The 26683-nt window shown below is 41.7% G+C and overlaps 1 protein-coding gene across 1 annotated transcript in view; it reads left to right on the forward strand.

Annotated features, from left to right (window-relative positions):
* The first annotated feature begins 5601 nt into the window (after positions 1-5601).
* Positions 5602-26683, forward strand: part of GPR39 (G protein-coupled receptor 39) — a 92935-nt gene continuing 71853 nt past the window's right edge. Inside the window, exon 1 of the mRNA XM_009899038.2 lies at positions 5602-6469. Coding sequence (XP_009897340.1) covers positions 5602-6469 — 868 coding nt within the window. The remainder of the gene's footprint in view (positions 6470-26683) is intronic.

Raw genomic sequence — 26683 nt, forward strand, 5'->3', positions numbered from 1 at the left:
GCATTTTTACAGGTGGTCTTTCTGGTTGGTAACTTCAAGCAACATTCAGAGAAAGAAATCTGAAAATCTTTCTAGGGTAGTAGCATAACAGCAGCCAAAAGTATGAATCTCTGTTAAAAGACGAGTTGGAAAACGACACTGCATAGAAGGGTTTTACTTGACAGCTTAAAACTATGGCATAAGAGTTAGTGTGCTCTTAAACGGGAGCTTTGAATTGTGTCTTGAAGCCATTAACAGCTCTTTGGACAAAGCAGTTTTAGTTACAGCAAGAAAAATGAGATTTGATTCAGTGTGCTGGGGATTGTTTCCCGAGGCTCACAGTGTGATTTCTTGAGCCAGATGTTGTGGTTTGGTGCCATTGTGCTTTAGACAAAGGCCAGCCTGGGTGGATATTTCAGGAAATGCATTCAATTCAGTCGATTTGTGATGGCTGAGACCTAGGTCATTTTGGTTTTAAGTTAAAGTTCCTTTGTCAGGCCTGGGATATGAATAAACTCATTTCCCTTGGTGCCTTATTCCCAAAGGATGGAGGAAAAAAAGGGACCACCTCATTTCAGGAGGAGACTTGCTCTACTTGTGTTTCCCAGTCTCTCTAATCATCTTCTTTCCATGTGGGGCCACAGATGCCTGCCTTTTTCTGGCTTCCTAACAGCTACTGCAGTGGCAAGGGACAGAGAGAAACGTGTCTGTCTTTACTCCAAGAATGGAAAATTAACCCTTTCACCTTCTTACCAGACAAAGTGCACTCCCACCTAATCACAGAATCCACAGATCTCCTAGAGCATTAGGGTTACTTCAGACAGTGCTGTAATGGAGTGAAGGCTTTGAACAGCTTTGATGTGATCAGAGAACAGGTAGTGTATTGTTCAGCAATTTCCGATATGACTAAGTACAATAATGATGTGTGTTGGTGCTGAAGATGTGTGTTAATTATTATTAATATAAGTTAAAAGTGCCAGAGCAACTAGTGAACAGCTGTGCAAATGCGTTTCTTGCTCTGTAGTATGCTGCAGCTTATGTGAGGAAGTTAGCTGGAATCTAGCATATCAGTGAGAAGGCTCAGGTGTTGCACAGATTTCCTCTATCACAGATAAACCATTTAGTCTCACTGTCCACAGCTTCTCTTCAAGTTGCTTGCCAATTTGTAAAATGCCCTGGAATAGTGAAGTGCTTTGATCTCTTTATTTAGACAGAATGGTTTGGAGTACTGTGTATCCTGGAAGCATATTTGAAACCCTTCTTTCTATTCTCCAGATAAGCACTCACAATATGATATTCCAAGAGGACACCATTACAGCAGGTATCTCACTGCACACTGTTAAATAAAAGATGGCAGCTTTCCATATGTCACCTTTCTAGAAGTAATCTAATTAGATTTCATTATGGATATGTAGGTTACACAGCACATCCATTGCCCAGATTGCATAACCTGGTCTCTCATGTTGCTGGAAGAAAAGAAGCCACGAAGTTAACAGAACAGTGGTTGTTAGACTATATTGCCCCAAACCAAACTCATAAGGAAATTAAGAAGAAATAAATGTCACAAATTACTTGTACTTATTTATAGTATTAACAACCATCATACTCTTCCAAAAGAAGAGAAATACAATTCAAGACTAACTCACCAGAAGAATACAAAGGAGCCTTAACGGTAAAGAAGAGGCTTGTTAGAGTTCAGAAAACAGAAAGAAACCTTAAGTTGCCTGAATGCAGTCTTTAATTATTTAAACTTTTAATGAAAAATAATTTTAAAAGCCAACAGGAGCTGTCTCACACAAATTGATTTCTTAAAACATTTTAAATCGTTTGGAGGCTTCGCTTTTGCCTGCGTTGTTTCTTCCTTTCATTCCCACAGCACTTTCCCCTCTGCCTGTGCAGAACAGAGTAGCTGCCTTCTGCAGCACAGCAATCTCAATTTTGTTTACCTTGTGTTTCAAAGAGAATTGAACAAGCCCAGGATTCGCTTTCTCTAAATAAATACTGGCAAGACAAAGGTATCACAGCTATTCTAGGGACAAGAGGTTTGTTGAGATGGAGGACAGTAAGGACTAGCAAGAAGAAAAAGTCAGTGTGTTTTTATCTGAAAAAAAACCCAATTTAATCCTTTGCACAGCCTCATTTTCTTTGGTTTGGAGATAGCTCTCCTTTTTTTTCAGTTAAGTTTTAGAGTTTCTCAGCTAAAAGAAGCAAGAAACCAAGTTATTTTCTTTGTTCCTGTCAAGTAGCTTGAACAATTTGAGAACAGAAACCAGTCAGAGCGGTGTGATTAGCGTAGCCAATTAGGGTGGATTTGCATATTCACAACGCGGCTATCGAGAAATAATTCTGCAGAGATAATGCAAGTGTGGTAATGCTGCTCTGCCAATCACAGCACCCTGGCTCCCGTCCTATATGGTAATTGAGAAATAACCACAGAATGATTCTGCAGACTGGGCACCCCAAGCCAATCCACATGCTGGCACTGCACAGCTGGGGAAGAAAGTCCATTTGTGAGGCGGTAGGAATACGATACCCCTGCACGCTGGAAAAGGTTCATCTGCAATCTGCTTACCTAAAATGCTACAACATCTGTCAAATGGGTTTGTCCTTCCAAGACTCATTCCAGCTACAACTTGTGCTAAATGCCACTTCCAGGGCCCCAACCTCATCAGGAGTTTGGGGGACTTGGCTTTTAATGAGATGGCAACTGGCCAAGGACTGAGTGCCTTGCAGCCCATCCCACCCTGCAGCTCAGCCAGCAGTCCATAGGCATGGTGTGCTGGACGCTGTACTACACAAGGTGTAGCAGGTGAGTTTTGTGTAATAGCCTAGGAGATGGATGATAAAGCTCCACTTTCTTCTGTCTCAAAAGACCTTTTACCAGGGTATTATCCAAGGACCATGCATAAAACCAAGCGGCCCCTCAGGAAACCTTGTAGACTGTTGGAGAACAAACTGGGGCAGATGATCACAGCAGCTTTCATACCTCTGAAAGTGAAAAATCACCTTATGTACTGCAGTGACAACAATGCATACTCCACATCAATCTTTTTCTGGTTCTCACCACTTGTCATCTCTTACCAACAACTGCACCACTGCAAGCATTTAGGTAAGCATGACTATGGCTTCAGCAAGTGGTGTGCAGAGCCAACTCCCACTCGCTGCCCAAGTAGTCTGTGATTCCAGGATGATCTGTTTTCTCACCAAGGGGCTGACAAATGATTGGCTGCACTGTGCAGCATCCATGTGGGCTGACTTCAGAAAGCAATGCAGTGATCTCAATCCCTAACACTCTTGACTCTATTCGGTGCTGGGGGCTGAAGCCATGGTGTGCAACTTCAACAGACTGGGTCAGAAGGGACTTCCTGGAGCATTGTCCCAGATACAATTGCACAGGCCACATCCACTTTCCAAACTTCTCAGGGAAAGACAGTACCACAAAAATTAACTCAATGGTACAAGGTATCAAGGAAAACTTAGCAAATACCTTTAAAGTAGACCATTACACAAATCATAAGTTTATAAATTGCTATCGAATTCACTAGGATAAAGACTGTGAGCTCTTAACTTCCATGCCACAGAGTGGGATTAAGCACATTTAGTTGGGGAGAATGTCTCCCTCCAGGAAGATCTACTTTTTTTACAATCATCCATTGTAGTATTTTATACCTATCTCTGGAATACTCACTAGTGGTTTATCTAGTCCAGTAACCTATGTATGATTTTTTTTTTAATGGTCTCAGTCTATGAGTATCCACATTTTTCTTTTCCCTTCCTATCTCCTTTGTGGCACCAGCTCTTTATTAGAAAGTTAATAAACTTAGTGTATGTTCTGAAGATAATATTGAAAACTGCAAAATTCTGTTCTGCATTTTATAATTGGTGTGGAAAAAGGGGGAGATCTAATCCTATTGGGTCTTCTCTCTCTTTTGCTCTCTCCCTTTTCCCCTTTTGATGGTAAGCAGCAAATTTTAATTAGCTTCATTTCCACAATTCAGTCATGCATATGTAATCTTTGTTCACACTTTTATAAAGTAAAATTAAGTGAAAGAAATTGGGTAATAATAGAATGCTTGTCTGAGCAGAACAAATGTGAATTATCAAACATAAGGAAAGATGACTGGGACTACCAGGCTTGAAGTTGTGCAAGGTTTGAGGTGATTTTTCTGAAACAGGGATGCATAAATAATGCATAGAAACAGGTGCTGATTATCCTGTTTGGGGCATCTTTTGTTCAGTATATACTTGGGCTGCTGAGATACAGTGATAGCCTCTGAATGTGAGGAGACTGCTTAATAACAGCTTTCTAATGTTTCTCTTTTATCATGAACTGGAAGTGTCACATGAGCTTGTCTAGTTAATAAAAATCACTTTGTGAACCCAGTGTTCTCAGAGTTGGTATTGGAGGAGATCACTGTACTGGGGCTTCTCTCTTGATTATAGCTGCAAAAGCTGTTCAGCCGTTTATGCATTGTAATTTAAAGGTTTCCTAATCCATATACACACCCTCTAATTAAATGTTTCCAGGGGTTACCTTGGGAGCCTTCAGTGCTATGGTTTGAAACTAAAACTAAAGAGTGCATTAAATTCATCCCCCCTGGGGTGAGATACAGGAGGGGGAAGTACATTTTCATCCCCTGCTACTTTGGATTATTTGAAAGCATGAGCATGATTTGGATTGCTACATTCATTATTTTTCTTATCTAACATGAGATGATGGCAATTTAAAGGGAGAAAACTGATGTGCCCAAATGTAGAGTTCAGCTTATTATTATATAACTTCTGTTTAGACTCTAAAGACTAGACTCTAAAGTTATTTTAGGAAGCTACTAGTTCCATCAGCAGCAACTAAAAAACAGAACCTCATGTTGATGTAAATCAGTTTGTGGCTGCAGAAGCTGTGTAAGAAACTGCTGTGGTACATACTGAGGTCTTCTTTAAGGGAAATGTAAAGCAGCAAAGCATGTTGGCATTAACACATATAGAAGTGAATTCTGAAGCCCGGTTAATGTTAAACTCATGAGCAGATACTTTCCCTTCAGTGCCTGTTCACACATTCAGCCTGACCCCGCCAGCCTAACTAAGTGAACGTCAACACATGAGTAGCTTGCCTTTTTTCTTTCCTTTTTTCCTCCTTTTCCCCCCACCTCCCAGAAACCTGCCTGACTGCCAATGACTAGGGGTAGCCAAGATTCAGGTTAATGGTTAACAGCAGCTATAACCACACAGAAACTCTGACTTCCGCCTTCTGGGGCACAGACCAAAAGCTGCCTTTGCTTGCACAGGAAAGCATTGGAAAGAGTGTAGTTCGCAGTGCAAAGGGCTGGAGAACGTCAGCTTCACTCAGGAGAGAAAGGAGAAGGAAAATCCAAAAGGAGCAAGAGCTGTTTACCATAAAGATAGGTAAGAGCTGAAACACTTTTCCCCTTGGCTTATTGACTTAGTGGCTGCTGCTAATAAAACCCACAGGTGTGGCCGACTGAGACACATTAGCTGTAGCTGACTTCTCTGACCTGTGTGTCTCGGTGAGAGGGCAAAGTGAGAAAGGATCTATTTGCTCTGAATTTGAAGATCAGAGAGGGCAGGAAGGCTCTTCACTCCTCCTCCCCTCAGGGGCTGCTCATGGCAGGACAGACATCTCCTTCAGACTGTTCTCACCTCATTGATCACAGCCACATCCGTGAATTTGAGGTGGCTATTTGGATCAAGATCACTTTGGCCTCACTGTATATCTTCATCTTTGTTGCGGGCATCTTGGGAAACAGTATCACCATCAAGGCCACCAGGATCCTGCAGAAGAAAGGGTACCTGCAGAAGGAGGTCACAGACCACATGGTGAGCCTGGCCTGCTCTGATCTGCTGGTCATCCTGCTGGGCATGCCCGTGGAGTTCTTCAGTGCCATCTGGAGCCCCTTTTCCACCCCTAATGGCAACATGGCTTGCAAGCTCTACTACTTTCTCTTTGAAGCTTGCAGTTATGCCACTGTGCTGCATGTGGCCACTCTCAGCTTTGAAAGGTATGTGGCTATCTGCCACCCCTTCAAGTTCAAGTCTTTCTCTGGACCCCGTACAGTGAAGCTGCTCATTGCCTTTGTCTGGGTGACATCTCTCATAGTGGCTCTGCCTCTTCCTTTTGCCATGGGAACAGAATATCCCCTGGAAACCATCGAGGGATACCAAGGTACAACTGCTTGTGTCAAGCCTACACCCAGGCACCACCTCCCTGACTTGAAGTACAACACAACCATCTGTACCAATCTCTCCTCCAAGTGGTCTGTCTTTCAGGCCAGCGTCTTCAGTGCCTTTGCTGTGTACATCATAGTGCTGGCATCTGTCACTTTCATGTGTCACAGCATGTTGAAAACCCTGACAATCCACAAGGAAGGAACTGTGACAGTGAAAGGTGGACTAAAACTCCAGGAGCAATACCTAAGAAAAAGTGAGAGCTCAGAGGGCAAGAGCTCCAGGAGACAGATCACTTTATTCCTGGGTAAGACACTTGTGCACTTTTCCTTCTCTTCCTTGCCCCTTTATCTCATGAGAAGGAAACCCAGAAGCTTCCATTTTATCTCACTAATTTTGAAACTGATGCAAAAGGAAGAAGAGGGATGCTTTTGGTTGTGATGGTATATTTTAAGAAACCCGACCTCCCTGCATGTTTTTGACTTTCTGGTTTTGTTATTAGAACAGGTGGGAGGAAAGAAGAAGGAGAAACTAATTTTCTGTCTGATATTTATGTTGTTTCATTGTACTGCATGCCTACGTGCTGCAATGTGGGTAACAGGGTGTTGCTGCTTGACCTTTGGGGTAGCACAAGGCAACAGCTGCCTGGATGTAAAGTAGCTCTACTTCCATGCTTTCCAATTAAATTTTATTTATATATAAAAGTACATATTAGTAAAGGTCTTGATGAGGAGGGTCTGACTGTCTTGCTTGTCCCACTCTAAAGGCATGTTCCTGTTATTTAAGGATGCTTCCTAGAGGATATTTATTTAGGCTCAGTAGTTGTGGCAGTGTTGCATTTTAGCCTTAAAAAAGTTGGGCTGGAGGCTTTGCAAGTTGCTGTTGCCCTCTTTGATTATTGTTTTCCCCCTGGTTTTATTTGGAGGCCTATAACCTTGGAATTATGTTTGGTTCTGATATCTGTTGCCGCATTTGTCAGACAAAACCTAATCAAGCTGTCATTTCACCATCTTGGAATCATTCTGAGCTGTGATCCATGCAGTCACCATGTTAGTTGATGCTCTTAGAGGCATCCTTAATCACTCCATTGCAGTATTACTACCAGTTCTTGTTTTGTTGGGCTACTTAATACGATACTGGAAAAATGAACAATCTAGAGTAGGCATGCACAGTAGACATAGTATTTCCTGTGTTGATTTTTGGTGCTCTGCTGGATATTACAGAGGGGAAATAGAAACTTGTAGGTCTTTCTGCTTCTTCAACTTTCAGTGTACTTTATATACACATATATATACATAAAACATATATATTTCTTTTCTTCTTTCCCTGAACGTTCTTTACCTCTTTGTCTAGTCCTGCTTTTTCCATGGTCTATGGCTGGGAGGTGAAGCAGCAGGTAAGGAGCCCAGGCTGCACCCGGCTCCTTCTCTGCTCCACTGGTGTTAGAGTTGGGAACATGTTAGAGACCTGTCATACAGACAAGGCATTTGACTTAAAGGTTTGGAGAAAGGGTGGAGCTGCACACTGTACCAGCAGAGAGAGTGACAAGGGCTTCAGATGGAGATGTGACACTTCAGGCTACACAGAGAGCTTCCTTGTGCCCAGAATGTACATCAACAAAGAAATCATCTCCTGGTGCAAGACGTGTTAGTCTGGGATGAGGGACCACATATCTGGGTGATTAAAAGGGCTCTTGGTATCCATGCTCCATTGAAATAGTGATTCCTGGGCTAGAGGTGTAGCAGCTAATGCTAAATACAGCATGTTGAACAAAGCAGTCAAGAGATAAGGCTCTGCTCTTTAAGTTAAATGCTACTGTGGGATCTTCAAATGTCCATGGATCTCTCTACCCTTAAATTATCATCCACAGCTACATTAAAGTCCAGTCTAAGATCCAAGTCCTGTAGCAAATTCTAGCTAGGTTGAGACGTAAATTGCTGTGGCCTTTTCCCCCCTCCTTGATTATTGTTCTTGCTTGATAATGCTCTAGCATGGAACAGGGCAGGCCTACTGCTGCTTTCAGAAGTGTTAAAAGCTAAATGAAAGTGATTGGCTTGTCCTTTATCTTAAGGGAATTTGCTGCCCATATCTGACGCTTCCTCTGTGCTCTCAGGAGCCAGGAGATATATCCATGGATTTCCCAAAGTTACTTTAGTGGCAAGACTCTTACTACGAGCCTTGCCAATTTACTTGGGTAGGAAAATAAATAAACTGAAGAGGAAGAAACAGTGGCCTTCCTCCCTGAGAACAGCACAAAGCAATTTAATTTGCAGATTTCATAAGAGTGATGCTTTAGGGCAGTTTTTAACCCAGAGGAAATGAACATATAAATTGTTTACAAATCTCTCAATTTAAACATAGTGATTTAGATTTGTTTTTCATTTAGCAGATGGGTCAAATTAAAACAAATACTTGTGCATTCCCAACATATTTCACTTTTAATGTGAAATGTAAATGACAGTATATAGCATGGTGTCTTGGAACATCTAAGGGCGATAAAAACAATTTAGCATTTTCTTCTTCTAGTTGTTAAAAGTGATAAGTTCTATAAAATGGAAATTGCACTCATAAATCTCTTGAGGATGAGAAAAAGCTAAGTAGAAGGAGATACAAGAAGGAACTGGTGCTTTCTTGGTGTCACTCTATCCTGTAACATCAGAGAAAATTCATGAAAATGAATTGTAAATGTTGAAAGACTGCTTGCCATAGGTAAGAATGATGCTTGCAGGATGGGCTCCAGATGGGACACCACCACTGGCATGGTAGAGGAAAAAGGTGACCAGGGGCCAAGCAAAGACAGTGCCACTGTGCTGGGCAGGCTGGGCTCCTGTGGGGAAAAGCTTTTGACCAACAAAGTTGGCAGCAAGGCTTGAAACTTGTGGTTTAAAGCCAAGACAATCAGATTGGGGATATGAAGTCCTTAACGCAGAGATGTCAGTTTCTTCTGTTTCTGGCTACCTTGCTGTGCTCATGATGGAGAGGAGACTGGCCCAGTGGCTGCCATAACAACTCTAAACCTGGTGTTGGGGAGAGGGTGCTTCCAGGGGTTCAAATTTTGGTAGGTTTCCCCCAGTGGAGAAGTGCAAAATTGTCCTAGTGTTTTGGAGATAATAGGTTCTGTTTTTATGAATTAGACTGGGCACTTCTAAAGCAGCTTTGCTTATGCTGGGACACCAAACCTCTCTTCTAACAAAATTATCCATAGTGTATCGCCTGTGACGAGTAGCAGGGAAAAATGCAGTCAAAGTGGCTCAGAGAAGCATTTGTTAATAAAAGTTTCCCTGCCAGCAGCAGAAACTTTATAGCTGTAGCATTTATGAAAAGACTTGGCTAATGGCACGTTGATGAAACACAAGCTTTTAGCAGTATTTAAAACCTCCTAATGCTCGACCCACCCTGACAGGGATTGATTCAGCCTTTGGGGTTACTTGATCTTGTCTTTATTCTGTGGTTTTGTCATCTTCCTTTGGTTGTAGAGGGCAGGGCAATCATCAGAGGGCTTCCTAAATGGTCACATGGTGCTGTTGGGACTGTCTTGCTGCTCCAATAGCTGATCTGAGGCTCCTGCCACTGTAGCAGCGAGATCTTAGGAAGGAATGAGTAAAGAGGCTTATATATACTATATGTATTATAACCATTGCAGCAAGCAAAGCAGGGGAATGTAATGGGATAATCCTGTAAAAGAGACATCCAGCTAGTGCAATAATTACAAATGTTACAAACAGAAGGCACCTTCACAGCTGAAACTATGCTAGTTAAAAATCTTTAGGGAATGTTAATTGGGAAAGGCCACTGGGAAAGGGGAGCAGTATGGGACAAGCCACCATGTAAGCTGCTGGTGGGATGGGTGTTGGTTGTCCCAGATGAAAAATGTATTGCTTCTAAAGTTTCTGTGATGTTTCCCTTGGCGGCTTTGGTTTTGTGCTTCTGTTAAAAGCCTTAATTATTTTGTGTGAAGCAGCTCCAAGCCTACCACAGTAAATACATGGAAATAAAAAAAGTACTTTAGTGTTGCTACATCCTCTGGTTTTCTTGTATACGCTTCCAGTTCGTCCTTTGAAACAATCCACAGCAGAGGGGTCCCACTGCATGGGGCTGCCAGGCACTGTGGGTGATTTGCTGTTTGCCAACCAGCATCTGGGCAGCATTTTTCTGTCTCATGGCCATGATGTAATGACCAGTCACCTCAAGCTCTTCCTCCCAGAAAACAGAGGTATCAGAGTAATCTGGCTGACATGAAAGTGGGTGCATTGAAGCACTGCTGTAACTGCAGCAGCTGGCAAAAGCCAGAGCTGCAGCTGGACCTACCTAAACTGGAAGCCCTGCTGGTACCAGACCCATGTCAAGCAGGGCAGATAATTCTCTCTGTCAGCTCCTTCCCATCATTAGAAAGCTGCAGCTTTTCTGCTTTTGGACCTTCTGATGCAAAATGAATTTTACATACGTGGCTGGACAGCAAATATTCTACAGCATCTTTTAACAGGCAGGGGAGGGAATTGGTTATCATGATCTATGGCAGTGCTCTGATAAAAGCAGTGTGGTTTTATATTTTTCATTGGTCTAACACTTAAGTAGGTAAAGTACACCGAGTGTCAAATTGAAGACAGCAGCAGTGGTGGTTTTTTGTGATGTGGTATGGTACAGTTGGCTTCAGATTTTTATAGAGAAGTAGTAGCTAGAGGCTTTACTGTGACTCCAGTAAGTGCTGTAGAAGCAAAGAGAGACCTTACCACTAAATCCATATAAAATGAGCAAAAGGGCTGAAAAAGCTAGACAGAAAGAGGTCAGTGATCTGACCAAGGCCACAAATTAGAGAGTCATAAATGCATCTGATAAACCTTGTGCTGGTGCCCTGTCTAGTGGGGTGCCTGGCCTCTCTCCTGCCACTTTTTGATGACAAGGGCTACAACGATGCCAGGTTATTGTATAAGAGTTCCAATGAGAGACCTGGAGGTGTTCAGTCTGGAAAAGAGAAGACTGAGAAGAGATCTTAATAATGTTCACAAATATCTGAAGGGTGCATGTCAAGAAGGAACTAGTCTCTTTTCAGGGGTGTTCTGTGACAGGACAAGGGGCACCAGATACAAACTGAAACACAGCAAGTTCCACCTCAACATGAGGAAAAACTTCTGTACTGCAAGGGTGGCAGAGCACTGAAACAGGCTGCCCAGAGAGATCATGGAGTCTCCTTTGGAGACTTTCAAGACCCACCTAGATGGGTTCCTGTGTGACCTGCCCTAAGTGATCCTGCTTTGGCAGGCGAGGTTAGACTTGATGATGTGCAGAGGTCCCTTCCAACCCCTACCTCTCTATGATTCTGTGGTAAATAAAAACTAGATAAAATTCTGAGTGAGAAATGAAAAAGACCTTTCAGAGCTTAAGATGGAGTGCCATTTCCCCCCCATAGACTTGTGCTGGCAGATAATTTTTTTTTGCTCAGAATAAAAGCATTGTCTGTAGAAATAGCCTTTCCAATGATCACTATAGCAATGTGTTTTGTAATATGCTTGGCAATAGGGTTTTCAGGAGGTAGATTATTTCAAGCAGTTGTGAAAAATACATGGCTGTCATCTAGAGATGACTCAGGCACAGTATAACCTGATGGTGGTAGGACTTCAGTTACAGGAAAATTAGATGTTTCTCCCTAGGCTGGAAATTGGCTGGGGTTTTTCCCTTGCTGAAAAAGGTAAAGATTAGGGATAGAACAACAATTGAAAGACTAACCTAACTGATTAGATTCCAGACCACAGCTCTAGCCCATGTTCTTTAAATTCAGCTTCATTGACTCCTCTTGGTTCATTTCTCTAATCGTTCCACTCAGCTGCCTTTCTTCAAAGACTTTGTTGGAGAGGTGCCCAAAGATGAGTACGTTGTATGCTGGATATGATATTCATCTCTGGTGTCTCCATCTATATGTTTCCCTGAGCAGGGCTTCAAATTACAGAAGACAAATAGAAGACTGAATGCACTGAAATGAGTAGCAGAGGGCTGAGCAGGAAACATGAAGCACTTAGAACAGCAGACTGAGGTCTGGTCATTCAACTGAATAGGACACCCACCCTCTGCCACTAGTAAGATTTTTCTTTTAGGTGATGCCTCCTGGAAAAGAGATAACAGCAAAGGATTTACTGTCTGGTGTTCAGTAAAATTTGCTTTCCTCTTCTCTACAGAAGTACTAACCTGGTGTCAAAGGCAAAACTGATCAATGCTGCTGGATGCTGGTAGCACAAAACTCAAGCTCAGCTATTCAAGAGATAACAATAGAAAGGCTGCATTCAGGGAGCATGGCTTCTCAGGGTAATTGTGTACAAATAACCTCCTCTGAAGAGCTGTAGGACTTCTGTTGGTTTAAGAAAGAATATACAGCCACAGTAAAATAGACTCAAGGCAAACTTCCAAAATCCAGGTATCTCCATGTTCAGTTTTCCTGTAGTGCAATTTAAAAATTAACATAAGCAGAAACCAGGAGAGTTTTCCTGCCTATTGTATAGAAAGCAATTTATCTGGCCCTGCTTTTGACTGGACTCATGTCATAGAAGACTGTGCTTTCAGTTTAAGCAGACAGTCTTCCTTTCCCACCATGCCAAGGGATGGCAAAATGGTATATAGGGAAAATGAATGGAAGAATAGGGATTAATTGAGGCCAGCATTCCTGAGGTATTTAAGACCTTTATATTTTTAATGGAAAAATCAATGTGTGATTATACTTTGCATTAGAGTAGTTAAAAATTGCTTCAATGTGAAAAGTCTTCAGCTTTAAAAAAAAAAAAAAAAAAAAAAAGAAGAGAAAGAACCCAACCCATCAAGCACTGTACTCAGAGAACCAGATTCAGCAGTAGTGCAATCCACATAATTCTCTGTATATGATACCCAGGCAGATGTGGTCTTTGTTGACGTGTGACTGCTATCTTTGCTTCTGTGCATGAGAGGACCATGAGGGCTTTACTGCTGTTTAGTGAAAAATGTGGCCACACTTGTATTTACCTTTACATGGAAACTGTCTGTTAGTGAGCCACAGGGGAGGTTCAGACTGGATGCTAGGAAGAAATTCTTCACAGAGAGAGTGATTGCCCATTGGAATGTGCTGCCCGGGGAGGTGGTGGAGTCACCATCACTGGAGGTGTTTAGGAGGAGACTTGATAGGGTGCTTGGTGCCATGGTTTAGTTGATTAGGTAGTGTTAGATGATGGGTCGGAGGTGATGATCTTGAAGGTCTCTTCCAACCTGGTTTATCCTATCCTATCCTATCCTATCCTATCCTATCCTATCCTATCCTATCCTATCCTATCCTATCCGTGTTGGTGTGGGTGTGCTGCTTTGGCCTAGCTGATCCTGTGACACATGCTGCACAAGTATCTTTAAACTTCTTTATGCTCTACCATCTGTGTTGTCCAGAGACTAAGTAGACAACTGAGATTTCTTAAGTACTTCTCCCTTTACTTGCATCTGCCCAAAGTCTTTAAGCCTCATTACAGATCTTTACCAGTGTTGGCCTTAACACTTATTATGAATACCTCTCTCTCTTTCACACAAGGTGTAGATAATAAACCTATTGACCCTTGCATCTTCTGGTGTCCCTAAATATACGCTAAGAGAGGGAAGTAGGGAAGAGCAGCAAACCTTCCTCACTATGGCAGTGTGGGCTAAGAAACAGGCAGGGGACTGCTGTCTTTGGGCTGTGTAATCTCAGCTTCTGAAAAGCACACTGTATCATGACACACCCTCTCTAGGACATGCTTTCTTACAAATAGAGGCCTTGGAAATGGCCTTTTTCTTCTAAGAGGGGATAAGAAAGAAAGGAAGATTTATTCTCCTCAAAGCAGAGAAATGTAGATATTGCTTCAGGTATAAAATCAATTGAGAGTGACATCTTTCAGTTAGGGTACAGAAGCCCTACATTGAGTAACCCTGTCCCATCAACATCAGTCTAGTTCCCTCATTCTTTGGTCAAGAGACTATTGTCTTTAGCTTTAATTTTCCAGTTCCTCTGTTTTCTTGCTATCTTTCCTGAGCCAGATACCATCTCACATGCAGACTGCTCTTGCAACTCCCCGGTTTCAGTAGATAGGACTAATTTGTGACAAGTTCACAGATGATTTATTGAAGTCTTCACCTGTGAAAACTAGATGTGTTATCTATTTCTCTATTGTTTCATATTCCAATTATGCCACATTTCTCAAAATTAAATCTTTTGTTTTCCTAGCTGATGTTTAGACCATTATCTTTAAATAATGATTGCTACTCTGTGAATTTTAATGGAAGAGAACATTAACATCTGAGCATTTATTAGTAATGTGATGCTTTCAATTTTATCCTACTTAAATTCTTGGTTTCCTAAAGGCAATTATTTGTGTTAGAAAGTGAGACCCAACCAGCTGCCAACCAACAGCTTAAAGGTTATTTTCTTCCCTTTCATTGTTTCAAGCAAGTTCCTAATCCTACAATGTCAGTGAAGCCATTCAATGAGATCTGGACAGGCTGGAGAGCTGGGTGCAGGCAAACCTCATGAAGTTCAACAAGGACAGGTGCAGGGTCCTGCATCTGGGAAGGAATAATAACATGTACCAGTACAGGTTAGGGGCTGCCCTGCTGGATAGCAGCTCCTTGGAGAAAGACCTTGGAGTCCTAGTGGACAGCCAGTTCTCCACAGGACAACAATGTGCCCTTGTGGCCAAGAGGGCCAATGGTATACTGGGGTGCATCAAGAAGGGAGTGTCCAGCAGGCATAGGCAGGTTCTTCTACCCCTCTACTCTGCCCTGGTGAGATCACACCTTGAATACTGTGTCCAGTTTTGGGCTCCCCAGTTCAAGAGAGACAGAGACCTGGTGGAGAGAATCCAACAGAGAGCCACAGGGATGATCAGGGAAATTGAGCATCTCCCCTATGAAGAGAGACTGAGATCCCTGGAGCTGTTTAGTCTTGAAAAGACTGAGAGTGTATAAACATCTGAGGGGTGGGTGTCAAGTAGATGGGGCTGATCTCTTCTCAGTGGTGCTCGCTAATAAGACAAGGAACAATGGGTTCAAGCTTGAACATAGAAGGTTTCACCTCAACATGAGGAGAAACTTGTTCATAGTGAGGGCAATGGACCACTGGAACAGGCTGCCCATAGAGGTTGTGGAGACTTTCAAAACCTACCTGGATGCATTCTTGTGTGGACCACCCTATGTGATCCTGCTTTGGCAGGGGGGTTGGACCTGATGATCTCTTGAGGTCCCTTCCAACCTCTAATGTACTGTGATACTGTGAGTGGACAGGTAGTACAGTTAAAAATGTAGTAAGAAGGTGTTTTGAAATTATGTTTTCCACTGAAGATAAACAGTTAAGATTTCAGCTTTGGCACAAGGTGCTGTATTCTTTTTTGAGGGCACTGTAAACATGTTTATACTGCTAGATGTTAACCCTATACTTAAGTGGGGAAAACCCCAATGCTAAAGTGAGGAAAGCAGTTATAATTCTGATCTCTGTTCTGGATGCATGAGTAATATCAAGGACAAAATCTTATGGATTAAATGAGTCTGCCAAGGACCTCTTAACTGTATACTTAGTGACTTACAAGGAAAGGTGAAATTGATAAAGAGGTCTGGTATTGTTATGAGCTAACTTTTCCTCATCTTCCCTTAGGCTGCTTTTAGGTCTCAGGTTGTTGCATTTAATTCTCTCTCAAAAGCACTTACTGTGTGTGTTCTTATGACTTTTTAAAAGAAGGCATTTAAGTTGAAAGTGCAGCTTATGGGGCTAGGGTTGGGGATCTCTCTGACAGCAAGTATATGCTTGATATGGAAACATGTAGAGAGAGTTCTGTGAGCACTCAAAAAACACTTGACATCCACCTGCAAACAGGTGCACATATGAAATAATTACCAGGAAATGAAAATTTATTCATGGCTATAAAGAAACCCAGGCACACAGAGGTGCATTAGAGAAGATAACATTGCTTAGCTATCCATCCTTGTCCTCACTCATGGTAAATGGCTTTCTTTTATCATGTTTTATTAGGTAGTGTCTGCACAGATATTCCAGAAGCTGTTCTGTTCCAATCCCTACCTGTACCCTGCAAAAGAACTCAGGCACAGCCCCTTTCAGAGAGTAGTCAAAATATTTTGTCCCTGTTCATGTAGCATTGCTGCACATAGACCTTGATGTGCTCCTCCATATAATATCAGCAGCTGGTGTTTGTTGAATGCCATGATTGTCTTGTGTAGCTTAAAGAGGGCTCACCTTATGCTCAGTCTTTTGCTTTAGTGGTATATCTCACATAGTGCTGCTGAAGGTGATTTTGATTTGAAGAAATATCAGGAGACTGCCTTGATTGCTCCTTCCCAGAGAAATCCCTGGGGTTCAGCATATGCATACCCCTTCTGTTAAACTGCAAACCCCACAATTATTCTACCACTTTTCCCACAAAGTGCAAAGTTCAAATCGTGGAACTTATTGTCATGGGGCCCAAATGTGAAAGAGGTCTCCAAAAGAGGTTAAATGTAACCTTGAAGGATAGTGCTGTCAAGAACAAGCTATAACCTCGGTATTAGAAAGTCCTGATATTGTTGAGTGCCAAAATGTCGGTATGAATTCTCTATGCTTATTTCTCCTGCTGCAGATGTCTATGTAGGATCATCACAGATAGATATGAATGGATAGATGAGTTCTAGGTCTGTTCCAATAGGCTGCTCTTAATCTGAGATTTTCTGTATGTGCCAAAATAGGCAAGTAATCAGTTTGCCTTTAGCCAGGTACAGGAGCACGAGCTTTTTAAGATGGCAGAACAAAAAGTTTGACTGGAAAAGAAAAAGACAATTAAAATTCTTTCCCTCAAGATTTGGTTCCCTTTTTCCTACATCTCTCTGCTCCCTCAGACACAAACTATTCAAGAAAGAATTGTACCCCTTACCATGCACGGGTTTTGCATCATAGTATCAGTCAGGGTTGGAAGGGAGCACAAGGATTATCTAGTTCCAACCCCCCTGCCATGGGCAGGGACACCCCACACTAGGTCAGGCTGGCCAGAGCCTCATCCAGCCTGGTCTTAAACACCTCCAGGGATGGGGCCTCAACCACCTCCCTGGACAACTCATTCCAGGGCTTCACCACTCTCATGGTGAAGAACTTCCTCCTCACATCCAGCCTGAATCTCCCCACCTCCAGCTTCATTCCATTCCCCCTAGTCCTAGCACTACCTGGTATCCTGAGAAGTCCCTCCCCAGCCTTCTTGTAGCCCCCTTCAGATACTGGAAGGCCACAATGAGGTCACCTCGGAGCTTTCTCTTCTCCGAACTGAACAGCCCAAACTCTTTCAGTCTGTCCTCATAGGAGAGGAACTCCAGCCCTTATCTCTGTGTATGTGTGCCATAAATGTGTCTTGTTTGATAAGTTCTGGCGTTTGTTGATTTTTTTAAATTCCTGTGCCTCACATTCTGTCTTTCCAATAAGCACAATCTTTGAGCTCCCTGAAAACTGAACTTACATTTGTCCATTAAAAGCAACAAGAATGAGCATCCTCAGAACTGAGACCCTTAGTAATGCTGAAGAATATTTATAGGACAGTTCTTCAAACTGCTATAACTGAACCAACAACCAGAATTCAACTTCTAAGGTAACTGAAGACTGCAGTACCTCAGCAATATCATGCACAGAGTTTCAAAGAACCTTTATTGTGGGCACAACTTTAACATGTCAGGTTTTTAACCGCTAGATAAGAACTAACGTGGTACAGTGAAGGACAAACAGAAGTCAAAAGCCAGCACTCTGGTCAAGTTTGCTTTTTGCCCTTCAGACAGTAAAATTGCTAAAAGCCTTCTGACTTTCTGACAAGTTTATTTAATGGATCCTTCTGATCGGTTGAAAGAAAATGCAGGTCTGAAATGGATGGAATGGTTTGTGTCACAGGTGTTCCAAAGAGGGTGTTTAAGTGATATTTTTGTCTGGAAAGCTGAAATACCTAAGTTCTCGTGGCAGTAATGACGACATCAGCTCCTGCCAAGATGTGTAAAAGCATCTGCTGGTGTTTTCAGATGTACACATACCTTTGAAAATCTCGGACAATGATCTTAGGGGAGCAATTCAGCTACTGAAGTATATTGGGTTAAAAGAGGTTTTTCCCTAAACTTGAACTTTTGAAAAAAATGCAATGTCTAACTCCCCATGTAGAGGTTGAAGAAAAGGGCTACTGAGATGACTGGAGAGTGGAGAGACAAACCTTTAACAGAAGCATATGGCTGGCTTTGAGTTATTTGTATGTACACTGGTGTAGTGAGTACCAAGGAATGAGGAAGGTCTGGTTTGTACCCTGGATTGAACATCTTGTAAAACTGATTGTACCCAGAGCCACTCTGCATATAGCTGTTACCCAACGACTCTGATCTCCTTGTGCAATGGGTTAAGTTTAGCAGTCTTGCTTTGCATCTTCAGACACTGCCCAGGGAGCCCACCCTGTTTAAGTTAGGCTTTATGTCAACGAGATCGCAGTTGCCTTTGTTTCATTTGCAGGGCCAAGGACCTTTCCTCCAGCATTCACAAATCTTCCTCTTCAGTTTAAAGACTTGAGTCAGAAAGTTGCAGTACCCTTGATAAAATTTGCAGAGATTTAAGGCCATGCTGAATATGGATTTGTTAATTTGGTCTATTAAAAAAACCCAACCACAAACCAAACGGCTACAGAAGAGCAAAATGAGAGAGTTCTCCTGAAACTGCTGGTCTGGTAGCTATGAGAGGCCATCACCCCGCAACTGGAGAAGTCTCTGAACAAAGCCAGAGCAGAACTGATCTCTCTGTGCCTGTGGAGGTTTGTGAACATGTACCTCTTCTCTCTTTCAGTGCTTCTCTTGTGACCTTTCTTAAAAGTTTTTCCTCACCTAGTGTACTTGGAAGCAGCCTTGAGAGTTCATGGTTAAAAGTTTATGTCTGGAGAGTGAAACTTTCCATGGTCTTGATTCCCTTCCCTTTTCCTATTCCTGCTCATATACACATCTGCTGAATTCTAAAAAGCTTTTTGATAGTGACTTGGAATTCAAATGTTCCCTTTCTATTTGTCTTCTGGTCCAAGCCAACATTTTAATGCATTCTTTTCTATTCTAAAGAGCATATTGACAATTTAGGAAACAATGTCCTGCAGTGCAAACACTCTGCTATTACAAAATATTGCTATGTTCTCTGCATTGATCTAAATGATGGCATTGGCATGAGAACTAATAGGTCTAGAGGGGACATGAATGCATACAGACAGAAATGAGAAAATTTCTCATCATGAGAAGGACGTGTTCAGGGACATCCTTCCACGTGGAGAGCTGCACTAAACAAGATCAGTTTCTTGGGTAGAGAATGTGATCATTTCTGCGAGCCCATGATGTAGTGCAGCAGAGACATGACTCGGGTCATAAAGCCCAAGCCTTTGCTGGGTTGGAAGGAAGAAGTTGTTTATTGCTCTTTGGTGTGACAATGTGTGACTTCATATCCTCCTTTGGGAAGATGCTGCACTTGCAAAGAAGGTCCAGCATCATTATGCAGGATGAACATTTTCTTGGCAAATATCCATGCCAAAAGGAGACTTTCAGAAAGCTGATCTGGTACAGCTTGGTGCAAATGTGAGTCCCCTGCTGTAAGTAAAGAATCCATATCCTATATGTTTTGGTCTCTGAATCAAGATCAAGGTATTTCCTGTGCTGCTCCTCCTCTTTCTGCCACAGATCCACTCTGATAACCCACTTCACAACCTGCATGGCCATCAGTCATCCTGTGCTCAATGACTACCATTCAAAAGCCTGCCTCTGAGTCCCTATCTCCAAGAGAGAATTGCTTTAACCTTATCAAATAGAGGTGAAATATAAAATGACTTAATGTTTATTTGCTGACAGGCAGGAATGTCCTCTAAATTGACTGTCACAGCTCAAATGAAATGCTTTAGAACCAAATCATAACCTCTTGTTGGCTTTCAATGAAACAATGTTAAGTTTGGGGAGTGGGAAGGTTGTTGTGGCCTCCCTGGAGGTATGAATAGCATTTTCATTTTTAAGTTGTATACGAGGAAGTTATATTTGATATTTGCATAATGCAAATAGACAAAATTCTCAAACAGGTAGGGAAGACTTGATTTCATTAACTGGGGATGCAGCCATTCCCATCTCTCACACAAATGGTAAATACCTTTCCTGTAAGTATACTTTAAAGATTCATTTCTTTCTCTAATCAAGTGGTGAAATCCTACCCTCGGGAACCAGAATTGATTTCTGTTCCCTTCAGACTGAATAGCATAGACCTTATTTGGGTTAACATCTGCCATGAAATGTAAGGTTAACCCTTCTGTGTGCTGCGAATCAGCTAAATGTGTTCCTGCTTGCTTTTCCAACGCATTGGAAATGTACACAGTGTAGCTGTCTTGCAAAAGCAGCTGTCAGCTCAGGGAAACTCTGCCTATTGTCAACAAGGATCTATTTCCACTAAAACCCTGACCTTGAAAGCTTGTTTTTAAATTTCCTCCTGGGCCTTGAATGCCATAATTGATTATGGTTATTTTGGTTTTAGTCTTTAGCAATCAAGGTGAAGAGTTACTCCCAAATTTGTTAACATGTCAGGAGGAAGGCTCCTACAGTGCATGGACAGTGTCAAGGAGCCACAGTAGGCTCTCACAGGCCTTTCACAAAGCACTGACATATCTGTGGAAATGGAATGAGACAGAAGTGTTCCTTTCTTTGAGCTGGCACCTGTGCTTTGCTCTTTGTGGGGAACCCCACGAGGCGTGAGAGAGCTGTACCACATTAATGCAATTTAAGAGACATCAGTGGAGAATTAAAGATATCTGATATTGCTCCAGGTAGACTTAGGGGTAGACAATATGCAGTCTTAGACCATGGCCAGGACTCCAGTCCACAGCAGTGCTAAGGTGAATTTTCCCTCCTCTCTTTACTACTGAATTGTTCACGAAGCTTTGTATGCTATTTTATGGTTCATTTTCTTGGTAATAAAGCTCTGCATTTTGCTTCCTCTTTCTCAAATATATCACTTTTCACTTCAGTTGTCTTATATTAGTTGAAACGGATAGCCTGACCCCTTGGCCACCGTGCTTCTCTGAAACATTTCCCAGTGCTTTCATTGAGAGCAGGATGCTCTGCTACATTCTAATGAAAAGCTTCTTTAAAAACAGCAGGGGAAAAACAAAGTGGGGGGGAAGAGGAATTCTTGGTAATTTGGGATGCATAGTTTTTTGGTTTTCTTTGTCTTGGAGCACAAAGTAGCCATTGGGGAAGGCTTCTTTCTTTCCACTGAAAGTGAATTTATGGTCCGCTCTCTACCTTTCCTGCTCTGTAGAAGAAAGGAGGTCAGCTCCCTGAACAGGCCAAGAGTAGCCATTTTCCCTCTTGTAAAAAAGGAAGATTTTAGTCTACAATTGGCACTAATTAGTAAACCCTACCTTGAGTGTATACACATTGTGGTATTTGACCTCTGAAATTCCTGGTGTGGGCATATGCACTGCATAGCAAGCACCGAGCTTGCTCTTCTGTTTCAGTTCCTGCATCAGACGTCATCTGCCTTTCACAAATTAGTTTAAAAGTTCAGCACTGTGGCTCCCAAGAGCTTTTGATCAGTCAGCCTTTACTCTTTCATTTAGTTAAACTTTGCCCTGCTCCCTCAGACCTCTGAGATGCCTGCACTGCTGAGGCATGTAAGACCCAGTAGCTGATATCAGCTCAAAGAAAGGAAACAGTAGACTTGAGAGCTACTCTCTTTCTGCTTTTCTAGGGGTTTGTGTGACACCAAAAAATGAAAGGAAAAAAAGGAGTGTGTTTCTGAGCACAGGGAATGCTGAAACAGTCTTTATTTATACACCCACAGGTGTGTGTGTGTGTACATACATGCATAGGAGTACTGAGTAATTAGGAGTAGCCATTCTCATCAAATCATTTGTGATACCTTGAGACACGTTCCCTATGCTGAACAGCTTCCTCACTCTTCCGAATTAATAGCAGCCCAGAGCCTTCTTGCGACATGTTGCATTTTACAAGTAAAGCAGGCAAAAAGCGTGAAACAATTGCTTCCTCTTGGTGTATCTGGAACTTTTGGGGATTTCTTTTCAGTTTTGGGGTAGTTTTTTGATTTGATGGTTGGTTTGATTTAGTCTTCAAGCAGACTCGGCTCAAGGGGGCCCAGACGCCATCCTGAGCAGCTGTGCTTTGGAAAAAGTCTTGTTCAGAAAAAGCCTGAAGAGCCTAGAGAGTGAGGCAAGTGCCTTGTTTGTCGGGGTGCGCTGCAGATCAAGGCACTGAATTCTGTATGAGCTAGAAGCGTTTTAGAGTTTTGATGACAAAAGTGTTGTTGACTGAACTCTACTGAACTCTGCTTTCAAGTCATTGCAGGTCAGGAATACTTGCCATCCTTACAGCACCATTTTAAAATTCTTTATTCCTTGGAGAAACACTGAGAAAGTCAGGGTCCCTGAGGTCCAAGTCTGCTTTATCTTTTTCCTTCTTTTTCTATTTTAATATATTGATGTTTCTGATCATTTTTGCTGAATGTGGTTTCGAGGAGAAAATTCTGAAGGGTGGGAAAAAAATATCTGTTTAAAGTGAAACATCATGCTTTTGATCCAAGCACTGATGTTCTATAGGAGGAACAGAAACAAAAATCTCATGATAAACCCCTCTGCTTGCCTAAAATAGAAACCCTACAGAGTTAATGAATACAAATGAATGTACATTCACTTCCTTTTTTTGAGGTTACTAAAGCTCATTAACATTAGGTACCACAATTTATTTAAAGCAGTTGAATAATTATTCTGCTTCCTATCCCGTGGACATGCAACTTATTCATTACTGAGGTTTTGGTGGGGTTTTTTGTTGTTGTTTTGTTTTGTTTTTTAAGTGTATCCTTGAAATCACATTGGAGACATGTTTTTATCATCATTGGAGTTTTAAAATCAGTATTTTACAATGAGTAACTCTGGTATACAAGCAAAGAAGAAAAATTGGGCAATGCTATAGAAATTCAATAAACTGTGATGCATTGTCTTACAGGAAGGGACCTGAAATTCTTTGGAGCAAAATAATGTATTGACAAATTGGGGTTACACAAGTAGAATTCAATATTCAGCATAATTAAATTAGGAATTGATAGCTTCAGGAAAACAAAACAGTTTTTCATATAAAATTTTTAATGGGTGAAGTGACTTTGTTTCGTTGTGACACCAGGTGGATCAAGGTACTTTTGCTGAGTTACTTTCCAGGAGGTCATCATAAAATGACTTGTCTGTGTGGGCCTTGCCTGTTATGCTAGTCTAATGAGAATTTATTCTCTGCTTGCTGGTAGAGAATGCCATAGCTTCTGCTGTATTGTTAGTTATGCCAAGCAGGTTAAGTTAGCTCTGCCAAGGTCCATCTTTGCTAAAATTGCATCTTCCCTTCCTTCCAACCATTCATCCTCTGGACTGAGAAAGAAAGAAAGAGAGAAGTGAGCAGATACTGGCTGGAGTGAGAGGTGACCAGGAGCCATGCAGTTGTGGAGATTTTGCGGGCTTGTTCCTGGTTGTCCTTTTGTTAACTTTAAAAGCTGGCTGTTAAACAGAAGTCCCTTTAGCCTAGTTAAAACTTGTTCTCTGTGTTTGCACTGAGATATGGTCAGAGTCGTCTTTGGGTTGGGAGCACATTCATACCTATGGTAGGTAATAGCCTGTAAAGGCATGTGAAATTGTGTGTGAAGGGAAAGAAACACTGAGATTCTTAAACACAGTATTATTGTTTTAAATGTAGTAACACTGCTTTACATTAACTATCACTTCAGTATGGAATTTTTTTTTCAAGATTAATGACTAAATCATAGGCACCTCTAGGCAAAGTAAACGAAACTGAGATGAGCACCATAACAGAGCAGAAAGTTTCAGTATTAGGTCTGCCTTCCCACAGGAATGCATGAGTAGCTCTCGTTAGTATTTGTAAGCTCTGTCTATGTACCCGTAGAGGAACATACACCATTTCAAAGCTGGGGGAAGATAAAAAAGGATCTGCTTTGGAAGTTTCCCTGCCAAAGCACTTGAACCTCGTCTAAGGAGTATTATGGGACAGGAAAAAGTTCTGCAGCTGGTGAACTTTATGGCAAAGTTGCATTTCATCCTCAGACCAGTTGTAAAAAGACAAGTTAAAATAAATCTTGCACATTCTGCAGATGTGCAGACAATTCATGAATAAAATGTTTCTGCAAGCAACCTATTATGGCTATAATAACAAGTTAAAAAAAATTCAAAGCAGCTGGATGCTGATCATTTAGCATCACCAACTTCTGAAAACAATGATGTCTGGTAGCCTAGCCTGAGTTAGCAGAAGCAGTGCTGATTTATACAAATGTAGGTACTTCAGTGACATGCCTTGTCATTTATCTATTACATGGCAGTATTTTGGAGCCCAGTTTGAGACCGGGGGACCACTTTATATGCACTGTTCAGACAAGGAGAAAGAACCTCTATGTCAAAACATACACACTCTACATAGTTAGAGCCAGTAAGAATGGTAAAATGGAAATGTGACACATACAGTTGATCTTCTCTAGCTTTTATTAACACAGCTGTTGCATATTAAGTGCACACACCAAATGTTTTGAAACTAAGTAAGAAATGTTTGTAAGTAAGAAATATTTATTTATTGAAGTGGCCCAGCTACTTGTGAGCACTACAGGCTACATGACAACTATGTAGCATGTTTTAGGTAATTCAGTTTTGCATTGGCTGAAAATGCACATGCAAGAATCTTCATTATAAAAACAATTCTTTCTCTTTGAAGAGCTCATCATTACCAGGAGCTCCAACGTGTTGCATTTTTAAGATATTCATCATAGGTTAGCAGATTAAAGTGAACTGCAGTCAGCTGTCAAGGAGAGATTGAACTGACTAGCAAGAAATGCTGCTAGTAGACTTTCATTGTCAGCCACCTCTGATGCTGGTGTTGGAAGATGAAGAGGATTATTTGCACCAGCTTGTAGCTGCTCGAAGGAAAAACAACTTCTGCGTGTTTGCAGATTAGGCTAGACATAGGCTCTGTTTCTCTGAAGAAAACTCCTTAATGTAACTTGCATTGAGGCTCTGAAATGCAGGCTGTTTGTATTTCTCCCTTGGCAGCATTAGAAAACCTCATCTCTCCCTGATCTGCATTTGAATAGTCTTCATTTTTATCTGTTTTAGATAAGGGACTTCTCTTGCTTTAAATACTTCCTCTCTTTCTCATTTGAGCTTGGAGGTGTTGGGATGCTGGGGGGATTTTTGTTTTGTTTGTTGTGGTTTCCCCCTCCCCCAATCTTGAGCTTGTGCAATAGTCTATTTGCTTTACAGTGTCTCTGTTTTGTCATTGATGAGCAGTTGTATTTCCAAATGGACTGACTACAGCTCTCCTGAGTGAGTCTGTTCTGTCTGATTCTGTCTTGGAGTAACACAGGGACATCCTGCAGGCTTGTTTGTTCACAGTCCTGTGCATTCAGACACATTGGTGTATTAAATGTCTGCTTCATGCATTTGTGATGGCAGGCTTCCTGGGACACGTAGGGTGCAGGCTTAGCATTTCTAATATGCAGCTTCGTGTGCAAAAGAACTATATGGAGTGTAGAAAAATTAACTGAGCAATGAAACTGTACAGTTTAATGCAGGCACACATCACTCTACAGGAATAGACATTTGTATGAGTGATGTGGGTGTCACTTTAATGTACAACTAAAATATTTTGGACTTTTCAAAAGATGTGATGCTAATATTGCAGAATTTTTTAACCCATGATATCAAGACATGAGGAAAGGAAGCTGAAACCTATCCTCCTTTTCCCCTTCTTCCTCTATATCTTCCACCAATATGCCAGTTCTAACAATGAACAAACATGTGGGATCTCTAAATGTGATGAATGTGTGCAATTTACTACTGCCACTTGATCTGAGACCTAACATGAGTAATTAACCAGTTTTTGGAGACTGATCTTCCTTTTCGTCCTCCCTGCAATCCCTTTCTCTTCAGCTGATTGAACAGCAGTCTGTGAGTATGTACCTGCAGATATACAATAAATTGCTTTGGAGTCCTCTCTCCTTGAGTATCTTCCCTGACTTTAATTAGGTATTTTATATGTGGAAAATATGATTATATAGGCTGTGACTTGGCAGAGGGTGATTTCCCCTTAAATGCCCATAAAACAAAAAGTGATTGCAAAGTAGCCACCACTTTATGCCTCAAAGAAAACATCCTTTCTGTAGCTGATAAAATCCTAAAGCCAGGAATGTCCCATGCTCTTAAAATCTATGGTTCCCTCTTACATTATACCCCATAATAGTTTTTTTATGACTCTTGTGCTCTTCCTCAAGAGGGCCTGGCAGTTGCCTGAAAACGAGTGCCAAATCTGATAACCAGAGATACAAGCATAGTCTGACTGAAGAAGAGCTAATACTGTCTGCTCTCTTATTTTGGAGCCTAGCCTAAGAAGACTTTCTAATTCCGTGGTTGGAGAAAGAGTTGGCAGCTTCATAAAGCCATATTATTGTTAAGTTACAGATGAAGATAATCTGAAACAC

The sequence above is a fragment of the Dryobates pubescens genome, chromosome 2 (genome assembly GCF_014839835.1).
Source record: "Dryobates pubescens isolate bDryPub1 chromosome 2, bDryPub1.pri, whole genome shotgun sequence".
NCBI lineage: Eukaryota > Metazoa > Chordata > Aves > Piciformes > Picidae > Dryobates > Dryobates pubescens.